Source organism: Furipterus horrens, unplaced genomic scaffold (assembly GCF_987537825.1).
Source record: "Furipterus horrens unplaced genomic scaffold, mFurHor1.1.pri manual_scaffold_13, whole genome shotgun sequence".
Taxonomy (NCBI): Eukaryota; Metazoa; Chordata; class Mammalia; order Chiroptera; family Furipteridae; genus Furipterus; species Furipterus horrens.
Genome location: NW_028327183.1, coordinates 41477698 through 41504353, shown reverse-complemented (window position 1 = coordinate 41504353; position 26656 = coordinate 41477698). Strand labels below are relative to the sequence as shown.

The 26656-nt window shown below is 41.8% G+C and overlaps 1 protein-coding gene and 1 long non-coding RNA gene across 2 annotated transcripts in view; one reads left to right on the top strand and one right to left on the bottom strand.

Moving 5' to 3' along the window:
- The window catches only part of LOC149994730 (uncharacterized), a 118757-nt gene that overhangs the window by 22578 nt on the left and 69523 nt on the right, over positions 1-26656 (top strand). The window contains exon 2 of the long non-coding RNA XR_016507905.1: positions 6891-6942. This is a non-coding gene — a long non-coding RNA (uncharacterized LOC149994730). The remainder of the gene's footprint in view (positions 1-6890; positions 6943-26656) is intronic.
- CXCL17 (C-X-C motif chemokine ligand 17) lies at positions 8-11643 on the bottom strand. Its single transcript, XM_090261423.1, has 4 exons — positions 11565-11643; positions 4405-4485; positions 3701-3802; positions 8-448 (listed from the first exon to the last, which is right to left on the bottom strand). Exons 1-4 carry the CDS (start codon positions 11641-11643, stop codon positions 348-350), a joined length of 363 nt encoding a protein of 120 aa, XP_090117549.1. The 3' UTR covers positions 8-347.

The following is a 26656-nucleotide window of genomic DNA, read 5'->3' as shown; positions in this document are numbered from 1 at the left end:
TGACCTATTATACTTAATAGTATTTATTGACTTCTTTTTGCTACTTGCCTGGTTGTATTTAAGGTCAGGTGGAACCAGCCAGGAAGCTGGAGTTTCCTGGTTTCTTTCAGGTAATTAAGCTTAAATTAAGCCTGGCTAATGAGAGGGCACAGGAAAGGACTGACAAGAGAAAGCACTAGAGGGAGCAATAATCAAAATAATTTTGGGAAAAGTGTTTTTTGAGAACACTGGAATGATTTAGGAAGTGGGGACAGGGAGAGGGAGCATGAGGTGGAGAAGAGCATTCTCTAGGTGTGTTGACTGCCTTCTTGACTCTGTTTCACTGGGAGAATGGGCTCTCAGAGCTCCTATAGAGGCAGAGCAAAGCTTGCTAGCTGACAACGTTGGATAAATTGTTGGCAGGCTCTGGAGTGCCTGTTTGGCTTCCGGTGCTGCTGCCTTCGGTGCCCTATGGTGAGAATAAAGGGGAAAGACTGGTGTTAATTTTTTTAAATTTAATTTTTATGAGAGCTTTTAAAATTATAAAAGTAAGATTTATCCAGTGGAAGAAATTAAAATTAAAAAGTATATCCATTAAAAAATATAAAAGGACAAATCCCTCAAACTCCAACCCCCATTCTCCAGAACAAACTACTGTTAGTAGTTTATATAGTCTTCCATATCTTTTTGTATGTAAACTATTTACTATAAGAAATAAAAATGATATTATACTATAGATAATTTGCTCTGCACCTTTAAAAAATCTTTTATTATCGCAAAATTTTATATACATCTGTAGGAGTCCATAAAAACTTATATGTGCAGTTCAATAAACAGTTATAGAGTAGATGTTCATGAACCCACTACGCAGGCCTAGAAACAGAATATTGTCAGCAACTCCCTCCTTTTCTGGTCACTATCTCCCCTCTCTCTCTGAATTTTATAGTATGCATTTACTTTTTTATTGTTTTGCCACCTACTTATCTATTCCTAAATAATTAAGTTTAATTTTGCCTATTTTTAAATATATATTTTATCCTCTCCCAAGGATATATATATATTTTTTATTGCTTTTCAGAGAGAGAAGAGGAAGAGAGAAAGGGAGGGAGAGAAACACAGGTGTGGGAGACAAGCATCGATTGGCTGCTTCCCAAAGGTGCCAGAACTGGGGATCTTACGTGCCTGGACCTGGACTGGGGATCAAACCCAAAACCCAGATATGTGTCCTGACTGGGAATCAAACCCATAACCTTTTGGTTATGGGACAATGGCCCAACCAGCTGAGCCACACTGGCCAGGGCTAATTTTGCCTATTTTTAAACTTTATATGAAGCCATCCTGTAGCTATTTTCTTGTGTCTTGGTTATTTTTACCCAGTATTATATTTGTAAGATTCATTTACATTGTTATGTGTTTGTTTATTCTCACTGATCTATAATATTTGAATATTTGAATATTCATTGGTTAGTTTTCAGTTTTGGATAGTTATGAGCAATGCTAAGAAATTCTTGTACATGTCTCCAGGTGTATATCATCATGCATTTCTTGTGAGTATTTAACTATTTAGCTTGGTGACAGAGCTTAGACTTCAGTAGATACTGCCAGCACTTCTTCAGTGATTTGTCAATTTACACTCTGAGTAACAGGATATCGGAGTTTCTTTGTTTCCTACTCTTTGCCAGCACTTAGTATCATCAGACTTAAAAATTTTTGCCAGTGTGATGGTTTATAGTGATATTTGTTTGGTTTTAACTCCCGTTGTCCCAGTTATTGGTATGTGAGTGCCATTTCATATGTTTATTAACTATTTGGATTTCCTTGTCTCCAAAGGACTGATTAGAGTCTTTTGTCTATTCGCTGTGTTGCCTGCCTTCCTTTCATTGATTTTTGGGAATTATTATTTTTTAAAAGATTTTCCCCCCTTTTTCTCAAATTCTCATCCAAGGATATATTCATTGATTTTAAAGAGGAAAGAAAGGGGGGCTGGGGGGAGAGGGAGAGAGAGAGAGAGAGAGAGAAAGAGAGAAATCGATTGGTTTCCACCCAAATGCACCCTGACTGGGGATCAAACCTGCGACCTTTTGGTGTACGGTACTATGCTCCACCCAGCCAGGGCAGGAATTCTTTATATGTTCTAAATATTAATCCTTCATTGGTTACATATATCGCAGTTACCATCTCCTACTTTCAGTCACTTTATTCTTTTGAGGACCAAAGTTTTAATTTTAATGAAGTCAGATTTATTAATCTTGTCATTATTTCGACAACAGCAGAATTGCCCAATTTGCTTCTGATGAACATTTTCTTTTTATTTTTACCCAAGGACATTTTTTTTTTCATTGCTGAGAGAGAAGAGAAGAGAGAGAGAGAGAGAGAAACACTTGGGCATGTGCCCTGACTGGGAATCAAGCCTGCGACCTTTCAGTCTACGGAACATGCTACAATTAAACTGAGTCACACTGGCCAGGGATGATGAACATTTTAAGTTTCCATTTATTGGTTAATACAAATACTGCTATAATTTATATTCTTGTATGTATATGTCTTTGAGTATCCATGCTAGTGTTCTATACTAGAGATACTATGAAGTTATACACATTTAAATTTTTAATTAGTACCATGTATTTTACTTCCATCAACAGCGATAAGGATCCTGATTTATCCCATTTTTTAATTGATTGATTTTAGAGAGATAGAGAAACATCAGTTTATTGTTTCACTTATTTATGTATTCATTGGTTGTTTCTTATATGTGCTCTGACAGGGGATTGAAACTGCAACCTTGGTGTATCAAGGTAATGCTCTAACCAACTGAGATACCTGGCCAAGGCCTGATTTAGCCTATTCTTGATAATATAATATCAATCAGCTTAACGCTTACCAATTTACTTTATAAAAAAATATTTATTTATTTTTAGGGAGAGGGGGAGAGGGGAAGAGAGGGAGAGAAACATTGATGTGCGAGAGAAACATCAGTCTGTTGCCCCTCACATGCCCCCAACCAGAGACTGGGCCTGCAACCCAGGCATGTGCTCTGACTCAGAATCTAACCAGTAGCTTTTTGCTTTCTGGGATGATGCCCAACCCACTGAGCCATGCTGGTCAGGGCTTACCAACTTACTTTTATATGACATTTAAAAACTGCTAGACTAGGCCCTAGGTGGGTAGCTCAGTCACTTAGAGCATTGTCCTGATACTCCAAGGTTGCAATTCCATCCCTGGTCAGAGCACATACAAGAATCAACCAATGAATGCATAAATAAGAGGAACAACGAACAGATGTTTCTCTCTCTCTCTCTCTAAAAATCAATCAATTAAAAAAACTTGCTAGGCTAGGGAGGAATCAAATTCTGTTTGTAAGGGGGACAAATGGTAATGGAAAAAAATACAATAAATTGCATCTGCTCTTCAATAAAAAAGTTGATGCGTGTCATTTTCAGAGGTCAGTGACCAGGTCCCGAACAGCCCCATCTCCCTCCACTTTGATAAGCAATGGGTTCTAAAGTCTAAGACTTTGGTTAAACCATCCTAGTTTTAGGAGAATGGTATCCTGCTTTCCTTCCTCTTCCTGTTTCCCCACAAGTTGGCATGAGTAGAAAGGACTTGCTGTTTATCCTGGTCTTCATTTCACCTCTAATGTCTCTTCTCAACCCCTGCTTCATCCCTCATTGATGCGACCAAGTGACTCTGGTTTAAGGAAGGTCATTCTTTTGAAACTTACTGGTTTTCTTCACATTGACCTTGAAATGATCACAGGGACACTGCTTCTTTGGCAGCCTGGGCACTGCCATGAGTTTTCTTTTAGGAGCTCTCAGGAACCAATCTGAAATAACAGGGTTGCTGTTTAGATGGGAGGGTAAAAATGGGACAGTTGGGAGTAGGTGGGGCTCTACTTGCCATCTTCTTTGTTTTCTCATACTGCAATGGGATGGGGAAAATGTATGTATGTATGTATGTATTTATTTTTGAGCAGTTTCTCCTAACCTGCGTTGGCAAGAATTTGGTGGCAGCTGTGGAGAGGGCAGCAGGATATCATTAGGGAGACCAGAAAATGAGAAATAAGACCTACATGTCATCCTTCTAGTAGCTGCTTTATCTGGGGCAAGCCATTTTACCTGTCTGATTTTAGTCTTATTTGTGAATAAAATAAGGTTGAAAGTAAGATCCAGGAAGCTTTTGGAAGGCAGCCCTGGGTTCGTAGGGAAAAAGTAAGAGGGAAGAGGCAGGCAGAGATTTAGCAGGCTCGTCCCTGGAGGAGTCCAGCCCTCGTAGGAGACTCAGGAAGAAAACGAGTGTTGGTGGTGCATGTGGTGGAGAGCGGAACGGGCGAGTCAGCCCCATAACGTCTGCACTGGTCTCAGGGACTCAAGGGAGGCAGTTGGGGCAGCAATGGTGCATTGCTGTTGTTGATACTGAGTTACTGACCTTTGCACTCACATTCTTGGCCGCCTTCCTGGAGCCGCCTCCCAGATGCCTGGCGTTTGTCCCTGTGGCCTCTGGCGACCCCTGTTGGAAGGAAGCAGGTCACTTCCGGGCCCTGGAAAGGGAAGGGGCCAAAGAAATGGTCCCCAGCCTTGTGCTATCTAATTTAGCACAGTTCCATTTTTCTGGCTTTTTCACTCAGGGATCGAAGAGTATTTTAACTCAAGTACCAAATAGAGGAGTATTTTAAATGGATAAGGAATTGAGGTTGGAAATCCAGCTTAGAGAAAAGCTTAAGCTGGAGGTAGGTGGAGAAAGAATGGTTTCTGGATGGAAGAGAGGACAGAAGGTGGCACTTAATAAAGACTTTACCCCCCAACACACATTAAAATCCTCATAACTTAAGGAATGAGAGCAAGGAGCATAATCTGCATAAACCCGTCAGGATCTTCACTGACCTCCAAGTTTGCTGTATTTGAATCCCTAAATCCCAGTTCAACTATAAAAGGATATGGATCTTTGCTCTTCTGAAACAAAAGCCATTCCTCTTTTGGCTTCTATTCAGGTATGCCTTGTCACTTGATGCTGTCTTATTCCCATTTTATGATACCTAAAATATGTTTGTGACAATCAAGGATGATGGTTTATATATATAATGTGCCCTGTGTATAGTAGTTTCAGAGAAGGAAAACTCTGACTCCAAAAAACCTCCGCTGCCTTGCGGCATACCTCTTCAGGGGAAAGGCTAAGAGAGTAAACCCCGACAGAAAATCCGGAGCCGGAGTCCCTAAGGCGGTTTGACGTTGTAGTCAACACCGGCAACTCCTGCGGCGCACCTGAAGCCAAGCTGTATTGACTCCGTCTTTCCCTTGGACCCTTCAGCTGCGAAGAGAGGGGGGTCTGCTGCATGGGCAACAGCAGACCCTCCATATCACCCTGCCCAGGCTCTGTAGCTTCAGCTTCACTGGAGAGGACACTCCAGCGTCATTGCAAGATGTCGATTCAACACGGGAGGAGACAGATACCGTGTCACTCCCGAGTCGGACTGCACAGCCATTCTCGGCGGTGCAGATAGACTCTTGAGAAGCTACACCATCGTCTCTCGAGACGGACGGCTGCCGACGACGTATAGTAGTTTCTGATATTCCTGTCAGGATTAATTATGCCTTCACATGAATCCCCATCATATCTGAATGCACCTCTATTATTACACAATTATAGTTTGTTGTTTGAAATCTGTTGTGGACTGAATTGTGTCCCTCTCGAAATTCAGGTTGAAATCCTAACCCTCAGTACCTTAGAATGACTGTATTTGGTGGTAGGGCCATTAAGTGGTGATTGAGTTAAAATGAGGCTGTCTGCTTGGCCCTAATCCAGTCTGACTGGAGTCATTATAGGAATAAGAAATTTGAATACAAAAAGAAACACCAGGGATGTATGTGCACAGAGGAGTGACCAAGAAGGGGTCCATCTGCCAGTCTAAGAGAGATGCCTCAGAAGAAACCAAGCTTGCCATTACGTTGATCTTGGACTTCTAGTCTCTAGAACTGTGAGAAAGTAAATTTCTTTAAAAAAATTTTTATTGTTTTTTCTATTACAGTTATCCCATTTCCCCCCCTTTGCTCTCAAAAGTAAATTTCTGTTGTTGAAGCCACCAAGTCTGTCACATTTGTTATGGCAGCCCTAGCAAACTAAAAATCTTTTTCCCTTCTAGACTCTGAACCAGTAGTCATTCAGTTGTGTGTTTCCTGACACAAGTTAGGCACTTGGCAAATATTTGTTCAGTAAGTGAACAGACAAGTTGTGTAGAGAGGGCCCTTGGAGATCACCTGGTTCAGTGCAGGTCTCCTGCTACCCAGGCTTGTGCCCTTCCCGCCACACAGACGGAGGGTGTTGCATCATTTCCTCAAGTTCTAGTTTCTAAATGTTTTTATGCGCTGTTTTGAGTGCTGTTAAATAATTTAAACAGGCATAGGCCCTGCCATCTAAACTTTTCTAATATTTTATTCTCACCCGTATTCTCCTAGTTCCAGGGAAACGCCCCATAATATTAGAGCCAGAGGAATTGGAAAGTCCAAATAAAGAAATCTTTATTCTTACCAATGTTGGTATTTTGGCATGTTTCTGCATATGATTTTCTTTATAAAGTGATAACCATAGTATGTGAACAAATGCTTTTTGTTTATTAGCATGTTGGAATGTCATCTTCATTTTTAATGATGGCATAACACCCCCAAGTATATGTGCTCTGACTTAATTAATTGTTCTCCTAGAGCTGAATACGTAGATTGCTTTATTTTTAGACATTGATACATTTCTGTGTGCTTATAACTGTTTTCCAGATTTCGTAGTATTCTGTTGGGCAAATTTCCTAAAATGGAATTTCTGGGTCAGAAGTTAAGAACAGTTCTATGTTTCTTGATATCATTACCAAATTGCTTTTAAAATGGTTGTACTAATTAAGTAAATCACTATCTCTTATTTTTCAGATGAGGAAATGGAGGCCCAGAGAGAGCAAATGAAAAGGCCAAGTTCATAAAGGTAATAGGGACACATCTCGAGCTAAAGCTCACGTCTAAGAGTTGAACTTTCTGCAGCTCTACATGACTCTAATATTACTGTGTGACTGAAGTTGCATGTTGCTGTAGCATTTATGGGTCACTGTTATGATTTTTGCTATTGCTTGTATCACTTCTATTGTTTACTTCATACTTTTTATTTAAATTTAATTTACTTAAAAACAGCCTTATTCTATGCAATATTATTCATGAGATTATGGGTTTGATTACGAGCTTAGATTTTTTCCCTAACATGCATTAAAATAAACCTATAGCTATTGAAGTAAAAGCTAGTTTACGTTCCACCTAAAATCAGTTTTGGAAAATACTGACACAGTGGAATAAGAATAGACTTTATATCCAGACAGACCTGGGATTAACTGCTTGCTCTGCCACTTAGATATGTAGTCTTAGACAAGTCACTTAGCTTCTTTGATCGTTGGCTCTCTGATTTGTAAAACAAGTGCAGGAGTATCTACCTTGCAGAGTTTTTAGAAATAAATGAGATACTGTGGGTGCCCAGTGCCCAAGCAGGTATTCAGTACATGACAGTTTTTATTGTGGCTATAATTGCTGACTTCTAGTTATTTCCCAAAGAGAGTGTCTATGCTGGAATATTAGGCTTGTTGCGTTTTGCTGACTTGTACGTGTAAAGAAGCACTTCCACTTGTTAGGACTGTGGTAGATCTATCATTACTTTAATTTAACAGTTCCACCACATATTATCTTTGTGATTTTGGACAAGTTGCTTAACTTTTCTGTGCCTCATTTACCTAATACGTAGAATGGGACTAGTGGTGTATATGTGTGTGTATTCATACATCTATTTCCCAGCTCTGTCCACTAGGGGGCAAGCACCTAGAAGCAACGGGCAATAAATACCTAATACCATTTTCCCATAAAAGAAACCAGGGCTCCTTGGAGAAATGGCTGATTCCCAACCCGTGGCAGGAAAGTACAAGATAAGCCTGAAACATCTTATGGTGTCAGAACTGGTGAAAAAACATGTTAAAGTGGCATAGAAACTAACTTATAGGAGCTCTCAATGGCCAATTTTGGGACAATATGAACAACATAATAAAGAATGATAGTAATGGATTATAATCCATAAACATTTGTGAGTCTTTACTTATATTAATAAATAATTGAATATATAAATGGGAGAGAAGGAACAGTTCTTCCTGATAGTAGAATTTCAATTAATAAATGTAGAAGGGATGATGGAAATAGAAAACCACCATTTGACTAATGCCATAGAAATACTTGTTGTAGGCAGGATTATCAATGGATTTTAAACACTAATGGGCAAAAGTATGATGAAAAGAAACAGACTATTTGCATAATCTCAAAGTATCCCTTCACAAGATACTTATGAATTACAATGGGAAAAATAGCAACTTTACATTTGAGAAACCAGACAGACACACCTTAACCAAGCGTTCCAGGTTAACATCAGCAGTGATGATAGATACTGATATCATGGGCCTAAAATGTGGTGTACTGAGAGGCCCACATCATTTTTGTGGTGTTCTTGCCAAAAATGCAAAATCTGAACTTAATTATATGAGGAAACATCAGACAAACTCAAATTGAAGGAAATTCTGCAAAATATCTGATCAGCACTCGTCAAAACATCTGACTAGTAGTCTTCAAAATCATCAAGGTCATGAAAGACAAGGAAAGCTGCTGAGAAAATACTCTAGATTGGAGGAGACCGAGGAGACCAAGGAGACATGATAACTTTATTCAAATAGTGTAGGATCCAGGAGTGGATTCTGGCCTAGGAAAAGGACATTAATGGGATGATTAGAAAAATTTGAATATTTGTACATTAGTTAATAGTATCATGTCATCATACTATGGTTATGTAAGATGGTATTTGGAGAAAACTGGATGAAAGATATACTGAAACTCTGATTATCTCTGATTATTACTTTTTTAAACTGAAAAAAATCCTTACCTGAGGGTATTAATTTTTAATTAATTTTTTAGAGAGAGAGAGAGAGAAATAGCAATCCATTGCTTCCTATATGCACTCTGACCTTCGATTAAACCCACAACCGAGGCATTTGCCCTGACTGGGAATTGAATCTGCAACCTTTTGGTGTATGGGACGATGCTCCAGGCAACTGAGCCACCTAGCCAGGGCGGAACTCTGATTATTTTTACAACATTTTTGAAAATCTGAAAAGTGAAAAGTTAAAGATTAAAAAAGTACATTAGATTGTCGTGAGGACACAATGAGATAATATGTGTGAAGTGCTCAAAACAGTGCCTGCCTCGTAGGAGTTTTTGACACATGTCAGCTACTATTATAAGTAATAAGTAAACTATTATTATAAGTAATTTCCTAACATTCATTATATTCTCACTTATCTTTCCCTCCTCTCTCCTGTGAAAAGCATATTGTGCATATTTGTGGTTATTTTAAGAGGTGAAATAAGAGATTTTATTTTGAGAATTTTTGGGGGCGATGGTGGGGTGTCATTTACTCTAGCCAGACTTAGCCTGGTGTTGCAATACTGTGCTTGGCTAGGAAACAAGCCTTGAGCCCGGCCTCCACCGATCTGACATGGTTTGTAGTAGCCTTACCTGGCAGCACAGTGAGATCTCCTGATTCATTGCCCTTGTGCCTTAGGAGCTACTTTAGAAATATAACTCAGTCCGTTTCTTCACCTCTTGCTAGGTACACACTATAGATCATTTGATCTTCACAAAAATTGTATGTGCTGACATTTTGTTCATTTAAATATGACAAAACTGAAGTTCAAAACAGTGAAGCAACTTGTCCAGCATTGCAAAGTAAATGGGAGGGCCAGGATTTGGATCCCTGTTCCCCTGGCTTCAAGGCTGAAGGTCTAGGTAAGTCTGAATGTGGAGCAGGTTTGAGAACTATTTGTATGGAGCAGTGGTGTCCCCCTTCAGGGGCCATTGGCAATGTCTGGATATATTTTTGGTATCTTAAAGGGTGGGGTGGCTGCTACTGGCATCTAGTGGGTAGAGGCCACAGGGATGCTGCTAAACATCTTACAATGCACAGAATAGCCCGCTACAACAAAGAATTTTCCAGCCCCGAATGTTAACAGAGTTGCTATCAAACCTCAGTGTAGAGTCAACAAGGGCACTTGAGGATTTATTCTTTCACTTAGCAAATATTTACTGAGTACTGGGCTGGATAGTGTGAGGGATATGGAAACGATACACCAGATTGTGTCACCAAAGAGGTCACAGTCTAGAAGGGTAGAGGGTAGAGGGTAGAGGTAGGAGAGGCAGATCAACTTCAGTGTAAGGCAGAGTATGATCATTGCAAAAAGAGAGTCAGTTTAGGGCTGGGCATGTTCACAGGAGGTGGAGCTCCCTTCTAGTCATGGGAGGAATCAAGGAAGGCTGTGGAGGGGAGGTGGTTTTGGAGCTGGGTGTATGAGCAAAGCTGAGCTGGTGGGAAAGCATAAGACTTTTTCCTACCTAGTTTAGGTGGTTAGCGAATGAAGGGAAGTGGACTGGAAAAGCAGGTTTTGGCTAGAGCTTTGACTCCAAGGCTGAGGACTCTAGCCCTGGTGTCTGTCATAGTGATGGAAAAGCCTTCTCTTCCAGAATGGTGGGCTTGGTCATGGGGCTCAGCAGTCTCCAGAAAGCTGTCTTTACAAGGGAGGAGAGGTCTGAGATTAGGGTGAAGTAGGGTGCACTCCTGATTTTAGGACTTAGTTCATGCTGATATGTAACAGAAAATTTTCACTTCAAAGTAGCCCTTCTCTCAAGCAGAAACATACATGGCAATGAACTCTCTAAGGGTCAGGCCACTGGAGCTGATTCAAAAACCCTAACTAAGAGTCTGCTTTGCAAAAGGTGAGCTGTTAAAATAGGGCTTGGTATGGCTAATTCTTCAAATATGGATACTATCTGGTGGAATGATAATTCTAGTTTATTACTTTGCCATTAAATAGCATTAAAATTGTTGACGTGATGTCTGGTGCACTATAAAGAACTTAAATAGCTCCGACTGGGTGGTTCAGTTGGTTGGAGCATAGTCCTGTACACCAAAAGGCTGCGAGTTCTGTCCCTGGTGGGGCATGTATGGGAGGCAACTGATGATGTTTCTCTCTCACATCGGTGCTTCTCTCTCTCTCTCTCTCCCTTCCTTTCTCTCTCTCTAAAATCAATAAACATATACTTGGGTGAGGATTTTAAAAAAAGAATATAAATAAGGACTTCCTTACTTTCTGCAAATGTACAATTGCCTTCAACACCTTTACACCATTGCCACCAAGGCTGGCCTTGGGGAACATTACTCTTCTGGAAAAGGGATTGGGGGAGAAGTAAAGGAGCAACTGAGCCCATGTTTTCATTTTTTCTTTGCCAGCTACAGTTTAATATATGCTATCTCATTCCCCTCTCACAACACTCTGGGTGTAAGTACAGTTTTCTCCCTTTTGTAAATGAGGAAATGGACATTGAGATAGGTTAGCTTACCCCAAATACCTGTAGCTAAAAGGAGCTACATTTTAATGTATGTTTTTTGGGCCACATTTTCTTTTCTGTTTTGCTACATTCTCCCCCAACCCCCGACCTCCATTCCCCTTTGTATAGAAAATTAATCTTATTTACCTGGACTTGGGTTGCTAGAGACCACGGACATCAGCATTAGTAGCAATAACAGAAGGAGAGAAGAGATTAGAATTCTCATTGTGATTGTTGGTGCTGCTCTCAGTCCCTTGAGGAGCTTGTGGAAGGTCCCCAGTTAGAGGCTCTGGTGTTCTTGGGAGAGCTCAGGCCACTGGATATGACTTTAATCCCAGGCCAGTGTTCCCATTAGAGGGTGAGAGCAGCTGAATGACGCTGGTCTCGTTAGGTAACTGGTTGCACCATATGCTTTATGGGAATCTGGGAGGTAAAACTGGCCAAACAAAAGACATGAAGCATTCTTAAGAACATAAGAAGTAACTGATAACTTGGCAGCAATATTTGTTCCCTCCCTACCTCCTTCCCCCACAATGTGTTATGATTTATTTCCCAAGCCTTTATGCTCCTTTCAATTTCCTTATACCTTTCAGTGACTCTTCTAGCTTAATATCTGGCAGGAAAGTGAGTACAGTGGAACCTTGGTTCTTGAACTTAATTCATCCCGGAAGCTATTTGAGAAGCAATTTGTTAGAAAATCGAGTCATTTTTCCCATTAGAAATAATGTAAATTGAATTAATCCATTCCAGACCCCCAAATGATTCCCTGTTTTACTTCTCTTATATACTGTACATGTCTAATGTACTGTTTGTAAATAAAATGTACTGTTTAAAAACAAAAAGGACATGAAACATAAATGAAAATTTAACAAGAAATGAGATGTACAGTAAAAATGAAAATTTATGTACATACTAGAACTTACCTTTAATGTTGAGAGCTTTGGTGACTGAATATGGAGAGGAGGGGTGAGGGGAGAGAAGGAGGTTATTGTCTGGAAGGGGAGTCCCTTTCCAGAAAAACGTCAGGTAGCTAGCTGTTCCTTTGGGGTTCTTTCTCTCTTTTGTCTCCTTGTTCCACTGGAACTTGTGTATTGTACAGTTTGCCACTTCTTTGTCAGGGCGATACTTTTCAATAACATTTTACATTTCTCCTCATTTCCCAAGCATTTCATTGAATCAACTGCTTCTGCTCTGAAGGGAGCCCTTCAGCTGCCATCTGTTGCTGCTCGGTCTGAAGGTCTTGGAGTCCCTGGGTCGTCAGTGCTGTGGTTCCCCACCAACTCCTCCACATCATCATCATCCACCTCCAAGCCCGTGGACAAGCCCAGAGACACAATATCCTCTCCAACAGACATAAGCTCATCCTCAAAGCCCCCATAAAGATTCTTTCAGTCACAGACCCAGGCCACCATTTCTTCCAGGCTGATTGCATGGTCCTGGAAGACACTTCCTTCCATGCTGTGTCTTTGAGCCTCAAGCAAGTGACGCTACTAAAATGTTCCTTCCACAACTCCCTGAGGGTTAAATTAGTTTCAGAGGTCACTTCAGAACACCTCTGAAATGGTGCCTTTGTGTAGAGTTTCTTAAAATTAGAAATGACCTGCTGGTCCATGGGCTGGCTGAGAGGAGCTGTGTTAGGTGGTGGGGACCTAACAGTGATGAAGCTGTATTACTGCACCAAGTGGGCCTCCAAGCCTGGAGGGTGGGCAGGAGCATCGTCCTTTACAAGAAGTGCCCTGAGTGGCAATTGTTTTTCCTGGAGGTGTTTCTTCATACTTGGGGCAAACACTTCATAAATCCACTCAAGAAAAAAATGCCTGGTTACCCAAGCTTTGCTATTAGCCCTTCACGTCACATTCAACTTGTTTTTCATAACATTATTTTTCTCGAAAACTCATGGTTTTCTTAATGGTAGATGAGTAGAGGCTTAAATTTAAATCCTGCACTTCCATTCCCTCACAGCGATAACGTCAGCCTGTTCTTCATTGGCTTCTGTCCTGACAATGACTTCTCATGCTTTGTGATGTAGATCCTCTTTGGCATCTTTTTCCAGAAGAAGCCAATCTCATTGCAACTGAACACTTGCTGGGGAACAAATCCCTCGGCCTCTAGTATTCTTGAAATTCTGTCATGACATTGTCAGCAGCTACTTTGTTAGAACTGTAACCTCTCCATGTCTCACTACACTATGAATGGCACTTTTTGTCTTCAATTTATCGAACCACCTGTACTAGCCTTAAACGAATACCTTTCAGCACTTGTTCCAGGGGTGCCTTTCAGGAGGTCAGCATGCAGCATCTTTGCTTTTCCACATATCATTGCCTCTGAAATGCTATCCCTGGCTAACTGCTTTTTGATTATCTGAATCAACAACAATTTTTCCACCTCTTCAATTGCCTGTGGTTGTTTCGTGAGCACGTTCATGCCCTTAGCAACATCGGCACTCATCATGGCCTCTTTATGTTTTAAATACTGCTAATTGTCAATTTTGCCATGCCATACTCGGTAGCCAGATCAGACACACAAATACCTCTATCAAACTTTGCAATTATTTTTTAAAAGTACATTTTATTGATTATGCTATTACAGTTGGCCTAATTTTTCCTCCTTTGCCCCCCTCCGCCAGGTACCCCACTCTGCTCCAGCAATTCCCCCACTTTTGTTCATGTCCATGGGTTGTGCATATAAGTTTTCCTACACTATTCTTAATATCCCCCTGTCTATTTTGTACCAACCAATTATGCTTCTTATCCCTGCACCATTTCCGCATTTCTCCCCCTTCCCTCTCCCGGCTGAGAAACCTCCAAATGATCCCCATACCGATGATTCTGTTCCTATTCTGGATTGCTTGGTTGGATTTTGTTTTTACTTTTTAAATTCAGTTGTTGATTGTTGTGACTTTGTTGTCATTTTAATGTTCATAATTTTGATCTCCTTTTTCTTAAGTAAGTCCCTTTAACATTTCATATAATAAGGTCTTGGTGATGATGAACTCCTTTAGCTTCACCTTGTCTGGGAAGCATTTTATCTGCCCTTCCATTCTAAATGATAGCTTTGCTGGACAGAGTAACCTTGGTTGTAAGTCCTTGCTTTTCATCACTTTGACTACTTCCTGCCAGCCCCTTCTAGCCTGCGAAGTTTCTTTTGAGAAATCAGCTGATAGTCTTTGTAGGTACCCCTACAAAGCTGATACCCTTTGTAGGTAACTCTCTGCTTTTCTCTTGCTGCTTTTAAGATTCTCTCTTTATCTTTAACCTTTGGCATTTTAATTATGTATCTTGGTGTGTTTTTCTTTGGGTCCAAATTGTTTGGGACTCTCTGTGCTTCCTGGACTTGTGTGTCTATTTCTTTTGCCAAATTAGGGAAATTTTCTTTCATTATTTTTTCAAATAAGTTTTTAATTTCTCACTCTTCCTCTTCTCTTTCTGGCATCTCTATGATTTGGTTGTTGGCACTTTTGGAGATGTCCCAGAGTCTTCTTATACTATCCTCACTTTCTTACATTCTTGTTTCTTCTTTCTCTTCTGGCTGAATGTTTATTTCTTCCTTATGTTCCAAAGTGTTGATTTGAATCCTGGCTTCCTTCCCTTCACTGTTGGTTCCTTGTGGACTTTCTTTTTCTTTTCTTTTTTTAAAAATATTTTATTTATTTTTTATAGAGTGGGGAAGGGAGGGAGAAATAGAGGGAGAGAAACAAAGATGTGAGAGAGAAGCATCGCTTGGGTGCCTCCTGCACGCCCCCTTTCAGGGACCTGGCCCGCAACCCAGGCATGTGCCCTGACTGGGAATTGAATCTGTGACCTTTCAGTTCACAGCCTGGCACTCAATCCACTGAGCCACACCAACCAGGGCCCCTGTGGGTTTTTCTTTATTTCACTTAGTGTAACCATCATTTCTTCCTTTACTTTGTGGCCATACTCAGTGAGCTCTCTGAGCATCCAGATCATCAGTGTTTTTGACTCTACCTCTGATAGGCTGGCCATCTCCATTTCATTTAGTTCTTTTTCTGGGATTTTGTTCTGTTCTTTCATTTGGGCAATACTTCTTTGCCTCCTCAACTTGACAGCCTCCCTGTGTTTGTATCTCTGTGTTAGGTTGAGCTGCTTTGACTCCTGTCTTAGCACACCTATTTAGTTGTATGGGGTGGAGCCTTGGATATTCACCAGGGCGGGGGCAACTGGCTTCACCGCTTTGTGGCTCTGTGTGGGGGGAGGGCCTGGAGAAGGGACAGTGCTGATCCCTGGTGTCTGGAGATTTGCCTGACACTCGCCCATTTTCAATCACTTCACCCACTTCCTGTATGTGACTGGCGCCCTTCTGGCTGTTGCCCTGGTGGTGACTCCCAGAGTGGGTGGGTTTGTGTACACTCTAAGTCTGTGCAGGCCTTTTAAATGGACTTTCCTGTGAAACCAGCAGTTTCTTCTGCTGCCCCAACCCCCACTGTTTTTATAGCCAAAGTTATGGGACTTTATCTTCCCAATGCTGGAACTCTGGGCTATACGGTCTGGCCTTGGGCTGGGATCACTTGCTCCTAAGGTATCTCTTGCTCCCAAGGTGTCCCCCTTGATTTTTATCCACCATATGCGAATGTGGGACTACGCATTTTGTTGCCATTACCACCTCTCCACACCACACTGTGTCTCCTCGCCTCTCCGCTCGTCTTCGCATTTCCACCCCTCTTACCCATCTGGATGAATGTGGCTTCTTTAAATCCTTAGTTGTTGGACTTCCATGCAGTTCTATTTTCTGGCAGTTCTGGGTGTTATTTGTTTTGAGGTTAGTTGTAATTCTCCTTGTGGGTGCGTGAGGAGGCAAAGCATGTCTACCTAGACCTCCATCTTGACCGGAAGTCCATCATTAAATAAAATGTGGTTGCTGGTGGGCTTCAGTTCCTGTTCCACAATTATTTCTTTTTAAAGCTCTATTGTTGTTCTCAACAGCTTTCCTTTTCATATTGCTGCTATCACTGACCTTCTTAGGACCCATAGTGACTTATTGTATGTATTCAATAATAATAAGCAGCAACAAAGGCAAAAAGACATGAAAATATTCACAGCCTAATTTCTTGAGATGTTAACAATGCAAAGTTTAGTGGTAAACTGACTCATACTCACACATTCTCTCCTTTGTTTGTTGTCTGAAAGACGCATGACTGATCATACAGGCATCAGCATGAAAGGGTTGCTGGGCCAAGAACGGAAGTTTTGTTTGAAAACCAAAATATTTTTTCTGTGAACACCTTGGTCAGGAACCGAATTGTTTGAGGTGGGAGATGTTTAAGAACCGAGGTTTGACTGTGCTCAGGGTTGGCTGAAGAGAGGATGACATGGTCTGCTTCCCCTCGGTGTGCTCCCGCTCCCATCCTTGACACAATATCAGCAGTAGTGGTGCTGTGCTTGGGAACTCGCCCTGTCCTCACTCTGTTTACAATTTCCTCCATGTCACATAAGATGGGAAGCAGAGGCTACTCCCTCTTGCCAGAAACACTGGAGCAGGGGGTCAGACCTGGCCTCCTTGTTGTTTGTCAGAAAGGCGACTTAGTTACTCCAGCCTAAAGGAGAGGGAACCGAGGTGCTGGAAGAACCCCAGGACTTCAGGGCTAATAAGAGGGTTTGAGAAACCTGAAGGAAGGTGTTTTCCCAGGCCACTGGGGCTCTTGGCTCTAAACCTTCTTTGAAAATAGCCTAAAGCAGAAGGAGAACTACTACTATCTAGAGTAAACATTAAGGGTTACAGAACATTAGCACTTACCTTGAGTCATTCCAGAGACTTTAGGAAATATGTTCAAAGAAAGAGGAGAGGCCAGGCTTGAACCTGGCTGATATTTATGGGGCCAGGGGAGGGTTAACAAGAAAGCCTCCAGGAGGAATGAGAGAAGGTGGTGTGACTTTGCTTTACCTAAGAGCGGGGAAGCAGTAAGGCATGAATCAAATCCTTTTTGATTTTTTGTTTTATCATTCTTACCCTCTCAACTTTCAGATTATCCCTGCCCGTTGACATGTTGGAGAGTCGGCTGTAGTCTTTGCTGCTACAAAATTTATAAATTGTCTGCCAGGGGCCAGGCACTGTGCTAGGCAGAGGAGCTTGTTGTCCTCCAGTTGAAGGCTAGGGCTTGGTCTGATATAAACTGCCAATGTGGCTTCTCTCTGGAGAATTCTGACAATGGTGCCTGTCCTTAGGAGGCTCAAGTCTACCCAGGGAGAGGACATACACTTCATAAAAGCTAGAGATACCGGTGGAACCAAATTTCAAAAGTGGCTGGAGTTCACTGTGACCTGAGAGTAGCTCCAGGGATGGTAGGGAGGCCAGGAGGAACTCGGACTGGGTCTCACCGTGGCGGATGGGGGTGGGTGGGTAGGATTTGGTTGGTGGAGGCCAGAGAGTAGGGCAGTGCAGAGAAGGAGCATGAAGCTAGTTGGATGGGGATCTTTGAAGGCAGAGGCTATTATTTGTTTTCGTGTTTCTGAACTTTTGAGTGCCTGGCACTCTGGGAGTACTCTATAGATGTTTGTTGAATTGAGTTATATTTTTTATATTTTAACTAGGCCTGATTTGTTTGAAAGCATGTGAAAGTGCAGTTCATTATCAGAAAGAAAACTTCACGGATTGAATGGTCAGGCATACATGTGGCAACTGATGGGGGTTCTTTACTTTTCCCTTGGATTTGTCTGTCAGTGCACTCCCTGGCTGCTGCAGAATCAGGGAGCTCCTCCCCTGACCGTCCTCCCTGTCCGCTCAGTCTGTTTACTCCTCTGCTTTCCCCATGTCCTGGCCCCCAGTCAGTTCACTCTGATTTCCCCCTCCATGGACTTGGGGTGGGATGTAGGGTCCTATGTACCACAGGAAGGAGCTTTGGATCCATGAAGTCCGTTGATATCGACAAGAAAAAAATTCTGAGATAGTCTAAATTAAAATTACAGCAGCCAGAGAGGAAGGGAAAGGGACAGAGCAGTTAGCCTGTTCATAGCTGTGGACCAGCTCTGACAAAAGGCTGCTTGCACTCCTGTATATCTGTTGGGATTTGGGATTAATTTCCAGGTGATTATTTCCAAGACTATCCGAAAGAGAGAATAGTTAGGCACCAGAACGCCCCAGAAGCCTCTGCTTATTTGCACATGAACTTTTTAAAAAATTTATATTTAATTGTTTTTCTATTACAGCTGTCCCTCTTTGTTCTCCCCTGCTCCCCCCACTTTCCCCCACCTCCCACAGTGAACTTTTCAACCTGCTGCTTGCAGCCAGTCCAGAAGCGGGGACACGTCTTCCTTGTGGGCTCTGCTGTGCCCACCTCCTCTGTCTATAGCTAACGTAAATCCATACATCTTTCAGGGCTTAGATCTTTCTTCTCCCTACTTGGTGTATAAAAATGCTTGTAAAACTCAGGGATGGATATGTTTTTTTTTTAAAACTACCTGCTGATGGTTTAGATTCCATGACTGAAGACCAGTCACCTTCTCTTCCTCCTCCTCCTCTTCCTCTGTTAGCAATGGCAAACCCTTTCTTTAAAAGACTTTTAGCCATGAAATTTAAAGTTTTTTCATTTGTTTGTTTTTGTTTAACAATTTGAAACAACCCTAAGACAAACAAACCTTTCTCTTGTTAATATTGACAGCTACTTAGAGTCCATCTTGAGAACATTATTTGTGTCAACAAAGTCTGATTTCCAAAGGCTTCGTTCCAGGAAGGAGGGAAGGGGAAAGGGGAGGGGCGATACCATTCTGCCACTGTTAGTTTGGTTTTCACCTCTATAGTGTACTTAGCAGACATTCGGAAATATTTGTTGATTGAGTCCTTGATTCATGTTGCTCTAATAACAGTGATTTGTTCATACATACATTCAATGAACATTTGAGCACCCAGTGTTTCCTCAGTGATGGCTTCCAAGAGGAAGAAGCTGGAATACTGTCTCTGAGGAGCTCTCACTGTACACATAGACCCGTGGACAGCTAATCCAACTGCTCCGTTTTACAGAAGTGGACATTAAAGAGCAGGGAACAAAGTAGAAGCCACAGGACTAAAACTCGTTTCCTGACTTGCTAGGTTCTCTGTTAGCGTGCAGCTGCCTGGCTGCCGCGTGTGCACATGCGGTAGCGCTAATAGGAGAGAGGACATTCGGAAGGAGGCAGGCAGCGGCCCACAAACACCTTGGATGAACCAGAAGGAAGCGTCCAATCCAATCATGACTGCAAAAAGCACCGTCTGGGACATCTGCCTTCTTTTTTCTCTTTGAGCTTGAAATGAAGAAAACTGAGCCCAGAAAACCAAAAGTGGACATTTTCAGAGGGCAGTTTATTAGGCAAAAGAAGAAAAGAGAAAGAAAAAGAAGTCCATGTTTACCTCTATCAGGGTGTTGTTCACAGAACTATAATGGTCTGGCTTTCATTGGGTTCCCTCCATAACCTAGAGCTCAGTGAGGGCAGGGACCAAGTTTGATTCATCTTTGTTTCTTCAGTGCAAGCTATATATTTCTTTAAAAATGTATACATCTACACAGGTATGGGATGACTGAGCAGCAGCACAGTAGAAAAAACCAGGATCCTCAAATCAGGTGATGTGGTATTTGGCTTTCTAAATATAAGCACAGCACCCAGAATGGGAAATCGCTGAGGGAAGCTGGGAGGGGCTTGTGGCGGCTGTTCACAAATATTGGAAGGTCTGTTGTGTGAAAAGGTACAAGACCTGTTCTGGTGCCTTCAGAGAGTAGGACTAGGGTTGGTGAGTATTCATCAGACACATTTTGGCTCAGGATGAGAAAGAACTGTCACAGTAAAGTAACTTTCATTGGAAAATGATCAGTTTACTGGCAGAGTTCAGGCAGGGGCTGCATGTCTGAAAATAACTGTCACAGTAATTTTTTGTTTTGAAGGTTACAAGGGCAGAGCTTGGTTTGGAACCTTGGTTTCCCCTCAATATCACATTTTATTAGGTATTATAAAATTGCCCTTTGAAATGTGACATAACTCCAGGACGCAGGCTGAGCTCTCTCTGACATTACTTCCAGGCGTTGTGGGTGGTTGTGATCCTCTAATCTGTGACTCGGACTCCACCCACTCTGCCAGCCTTACCGGCTCTCCTTCACTGGTAAGAATATGAAGATTAAGTGCATTTACTAATTATGGCCACAAGGTAGCAGCTCTGCCCCACTGGTGTTTCCCAAGAACTCCATGGATGTGGGCAAGTCTGAGAGGCCTGGTTAGGATTAGGAAAATGGCAAGGATGAAGTGAACAGATAAATTTTTATTCTTTACTTCCCCCTGTGAAGTGAGAGAGTTAAAGTGAATCTGAAACTATTGCACTTTAGGACTGGAAGGCACTTTACAGGAAGTGCCTTAAACTTGGATGTGCTTATGGATCACCAAAGGATTTGTTTAAATACAGATCTTGATTCTTCTGTGAGGCCAGAGATCTTGCGTTTCTAATAAGCTTCTGCATGATGCTGACGCTCGCTGCTGGTTGGTGGACCACACTCTGAGTAGCAACGCTTTAGAGATCATTTAGAAATTAATTCTCACTTCACCTGACTTACAAATGAAGAGAAACTGAAGTCTAGAGGGAGACTGTGACTTGCCTAACATAGTTGTGACTTGAGTGTGTAACTTTCTGCATTTAAACCCAAGCGTCTGACTCAGTCCAGCTCTTGCTCCACTACATTGTGTGGTCTCCTTTACTCTTGTTAGTGGCATCTCTTTAGTTTAGGAACCCAGAACTCCCATTTTTTCCACAATCACCTTTGCCCAAGGTGTCACTTTAGTTACTCAGAATCTTCAGTGGCTTTTCCATAACCACAGATCAAGTTCAAATATCTCTGACTAAGTTTCATCACTGTACAACAAATGATCCTTCTTTAGTAAGCTTACCTAACTTTCCTGTTTTTTAACCCTGCCTTTCTTCTGTAACTATTCTCTTTCCTTCCTGTTCTCTGATCATACTATGTTCAGGCCTCTCAGTGGGAATGGTACTGGCATGGATTCTGGAGTTAGACATACTTACCTTCTAATATGTCCATGACCGACCTTGGTAGGTTACTTCACCTTCTTGAGCATCTTCCTCTGAAATAACCCCATATGATGGTTGAGAGGAATAAATAGCATAGGCAAGCCTACTCTCATTCCTGAAATCACCTTCAAAATCAGCACCTACAATAGTGCCTGCCACCTGGTTCCCTGTGCTTGTGTGTCTCCTTGTTTCTGTTTTCCTGAGACTTAACTTTGAAAGGCTTAATCTGAATCCAGTCTCTTTTGTGAAACCTTTCCCAGCCATTCCTGACCTAGTTGGACCTACCCTTCTATAAATTATTTATAATTTATATATTAGCATTTAATTATTTGACAGCCCACTCAGTGAGACCTGTTAGAGAGGCTTGAGGGATAATTGGCTGTGTAATAATTGAGGGATAATTGAGTTAATTTTTTTAAATTTTATTTTATTATTTTATTATTCTATTTTTTCCATTACCATTTATCCTCCCATACCCTCTTCCAACTCCACCCACTCCCCTCCCCCCTGCAATCACCACCCTGTTGTCCATTTTCATTAGTTCTTTTTTATTCTTTTTTGCTCAATCCCTCCACCCCCAGTCCCCCTACTTTTAGTTTTTTCAGTCCCCCCCTGAGGATATGCTTATTGATTTTAGAGATAAAGGAAGGGAGAGAGAGGGAAAGAGGGAAACATCAATTGGTTGCTTCCCGTATGCACCCCGACTGGGGATTGAACCTGCAACCTAGGTATGTGCCCTGACCAGGGATTGAACCTTGCAACCTTTGGTGTGGGGGACGACACTCCAACCCACTGAGGCACTGGGCCAGGGTGCGTTAGTTCTCTTTTTGGTACTCCCTGAGTGTTAGAGCTGCCTTCTCTTTTGCCACTTGTTGCCTAGCAGCGGCTCCTCCTGCACCAGCAGCTTCAGATCCTGGTAGTTTGTGAGTATAAGACTTTAGCTAGTTCTCTTCAGGCTCCTTCCTGCCTCCACATTTTGGTTAAACTTGTGTGCATGTTATCAGTCAGCTCCTGCAAGGGAGGGGCTGCTGAAATCTCTTTATGGAAACCAGGAGCTGATAACACTAGGGAAGTTGACCACAGTATCGTTGCTTCAGCCTGGGGACAGGAGATGTGTACATCTTTTATTTCATAAAATTTACAACAAGGTCCTCACTCTCTTACTTCAGAAGAGATTAAAGGCAAAAAGACTTAAGTGGGGAGGGAAAGGTTGTTTAAGGGAGATCACATACCTTTGACCTAGATTTGGTGAATTATTCATTCAGCTGTACCCCGAAGTGCTTATCTTTGTATGTGTGGTTGTATATTTTATCACATGATCCACAATTCCTTCCCTCAGTGGCAATTAGCAGCTCATGTCAGGCTTATGACAGTAAAGGTATACGGTGTGTGCTTTCCTTGAAGCAAAGATTTCTCTGAGGCCTGGAGCTCAAGTAGACTGGGAAGGGTGGGCACTTTAATTAGTGTCCTGCCTTCTCTTTTCATTGCACAGCAGTCTACTCACTCATTTTTCTCAATCAGGGGATTTTTGGCCTTTCCTTTCCCCTACCATGGGTTCAGGCCAAAGTCCAGATGTATTTATCTGTGCCTGAAACTGAAGTTTTATTTTTATTTTTTAAAGAGAGGCCCAAGGAATGGATTCCTTACATATTTCCAGGATTTTAATCTTCATTGTCTAAGCTGATGATTTCCAACCATGGGTGCTGGTTAGAATCACCTGCAGGGCATTTAAAACCTACCAATGCCTGTGTGTTAGCTCCAGAGAGCCTGATTTGATTGGTCTATGATGTGGCCCAGCCCTTGGTAGTTTAAAACAGCTTCCAGGCAAAAGAGTCATTTTAAAGTGGAGCAACCTGAGCCTAGTGTTCAACATTAACACTGCCAGTCAGGAGAGGTGGTGCTATCACGGGCCTCCTGAGGTGACGGATGAGAAAACACAGCATCCCTCCTGTGGTAGTCTTGCCAGAAGTGCACAACCTAAGTTTAATTGTGAGGGAATATTAGATAAGTCCAGCCTGAGGGTCGTTTTACAAAATAACTGACCAATATTTTAAGAAATGTTAAGGCCATGAAGGAAAAAGAAATCCTGAGGAACTGCCCCAGATTAAAGGAGACTGAGGAGACAAGACAGCTAAATGCAATGTGCAAGCCTAGACAGGAATCTTGTCTGGAAAAAGGACATTAGTAAGAAGGTCAATGGAATTTGAGTAAGATCTGTAGATTAGCACATGATAGTATATTGATAATTTATTGATTTTTGATCATTGTACTGTGGTTATTTACAGCATTAATAGTCAGGGAAGTTGAAAGAAGGGCACATGGAAACTTTGTTTTTGAAACATTTTTTTTGAATGTCTGAAATTACATTAAAATGAGAAGTTAAAAAAAGAAAAAGAGAACTTCTGGGTAATTAAGGAGTTGCCGGAGGTAAGAACCACATCCCTAAGTTATCTTGCCTAATACTGTCAGAGTAATCTTCTTGAGAATGCTATTTTGTCATGTTTCTGACTTTCTCAAAGCATTCCAGTTACTCCTGTCACCTGTAGGATTAAGGTCAGATTCCTCAGGCTGCCATTTAAAGCTGAAACACAGCTCCAATCTGTTCTCCTACTCTATGTGACCCGAACTGCATTTTACTTTCTCATGTACGAGTTTATTCTAATTCTTTTCCTTCTTTCTATCGTGCCTTTGCCTTCTGGCTCAGCCTCTTGAATTACCCTTCATTCTAAGGCCCATTTTAGGTTCTGACTCTTCGTTGAAGCCTTTTATGAGAATTTCCGTTAAAAGCAGTCATCTTTCCTTTCTTTGAAACCTGGTAGGTAGGATGGTGTAGAGTGAAAACATGAACTTTACATTCAGAAAAATATCAATCTTTATTTTTGTTCCATCTTTTACCAGTTCTTGGATAAGGGGGAAATTCATTGATTTAGTGGAGTTTTGGTTTCTCATTTGCAAAATAGAGATAATAGTACCTACTTCAAAGGGTCACCGTGAGCACTAGATGCGGTGCAAACGTAAAGGTCCCTGCCTACAGGATGTTCTTCCTCCCCTTGTTTGTAGCCCAGTGGGCCCCAAAAGGATTGTGTGGGTGCAAAGTCTCTGATCAAAATTTCCTACAGAGCCTTTAAAAGATATTTGTGTTTGATCATGATAATTAGACACTCTTGAATTTAGTGTTTGGGACTTTAAGGAATTAAACTGAGATTTTTGTTCCTGGAACCCAGCTTGGTAAATAAGTGACCTATGGCTAGAGGAATGTAACCCAATAGAGGGAGAATAAAGGGACAATGGGTCTCTAAAGGGGAAAAGGCTGTATTGCCTCCCACACCTACCCCTTTGCTCTCAGTCACGGCATTGAGGAAGTATGACTCCTTGGTAAAACTCCTTAAACCATTCCCTGCCCAGGTGGTATGTACATAGGTGAGTCAGGTCCTTTACGAATTGCAGACTTTATTCCCTTTTCTTCTACCTCCACCCACACAGTATAGTGCCGGGTTCAGTGGTTTGGCCCCAGGTCCTCGGCCCCTAGTACTGGTTTAAGATCACAAGGCCAGGAGGGGCAGTTTGAGAAGGAAGTCAGATGCCAACACGCATGGAAAGAGACAGGTGGGGTTGCCATTGTTCAAAGGCCAGAGACTCTGGGTGTGTTTTATGACTATTTCTGACTTGGAATCTCCTCCCCTTTGTGACCATTCCAGGGACTCTCCCTCCTCCTGCTTCCTTCTCATGATGCTTTCTTTCCCTACCACACCCCTTTCATGGCCAAAGAATGGCTATACAAATAGTTGACAATTTAGTGAAAAGGACTTTTCATGGGGACCAGGAACTGGACCCTGTTTCTTCCAAAAGATATTCAGGCCCATAAAAGCAATTATAAGATTAAAAACAAAACAACACACAACAAACAAACAAAACAAACAAGCATATTTGTCAGGATGTAAGTGTGGTATTAGGGAACAGGTGCACAAGTGAGGGTAAGAGAGAAAACAAACTACTGTTTGTCAAATCCAGAAAACGCCAGGAGCAAGAATCATTCTGGAAGGTGGATTTCATTCAGGAGACCTCAGAGATCTTAGCGTGTTCTCTGCCCAGATTAAATTATTAACATTTACTTGGGTGGGAGATGAGGTTAAATTATGGAGTTGTGCAGTGTTGGGTAAATTACTTAACTTCTCTCAGTTTTTTAAAAAAGATTTTATTTATTTACTTTTGAGGGAGCGAGAGGAAGGAAGGGACAAAGAGAGGGAGAGAAACATCCATGTGTGAGAGATACATTGATCAGTTGCCTTTTGCACACCCTCTGCTAGGGACCTGGCCCGCAACCCAGGCATGTGCCCTGACTAGGAATTGAACCGGCAACCTTTTGGTTCACAGGCCAGTGCACAATCCACTGAGCCACACCAGCCTGGGTTCTCAATTTTTTTAATGTGTTAAAATGGAATGAGAAGGCTTATGGCTTCTTTATTTTCATTTTTGGTGAAGACTGTAGTTACATATAAAACCCTTAGAAAAGTACCTGGCACATAGTGAGTGCTGAGTAAGTATGGCCTGTTATAATTATGGGACTAGGCAAAGGTGCCACCCTAGTCATCTAAGGTAGAGAGGCATTTTCTAGCTAGGGCCCTGGCAGACCAACTGCAGATGAAAATGATAGAGGAAGGCTTAACATGCAGGAGTGGAAGGGTTGGGCAGTAACTCATGAACAGTTTTCTAGAAAACGTTTTAATTTAACAGCAGAAATACCCAGAGGGCATGCAGCTTCTACAACAGTTATTTTCCCTGTGGATCTGGGAATGGTTTTGCTGAAAGTCAAACTAAGAGACAGGCTTCAAGAGATGTCTTACAAATAGCATTCCTGTTAAAGGAATTCCCTAGTATGGCCCAGGCATTACTTTGGTCTCTGTACCATCCTAATTTATAAGGTGTAAAGAGAAAGGCTAAAGAAGGATGAAGTAAGAAAATGAATGTATAAATTAACAAGATAGAATTGAGGCTGGCATGTATAAGTTACAAGAAACTATATATAAATTTTATATAAATGTAAAAAGACTTTGACCTGTCCAATTATGTGTAGTGGACTCCTTGAGTATATAGCGGACTCCATCCCAAGAAGCATTCAAGCAGAGTCACAGTTGTGAGATGGGTAGTACACCTTCCTTGCTAAATGGTCAGACTCAGTCACCGAAGAGAAGGGCGAGGAAAGACAGATGGGAAAGGCTGAGAGGAAATGGGATGGCAAAGGG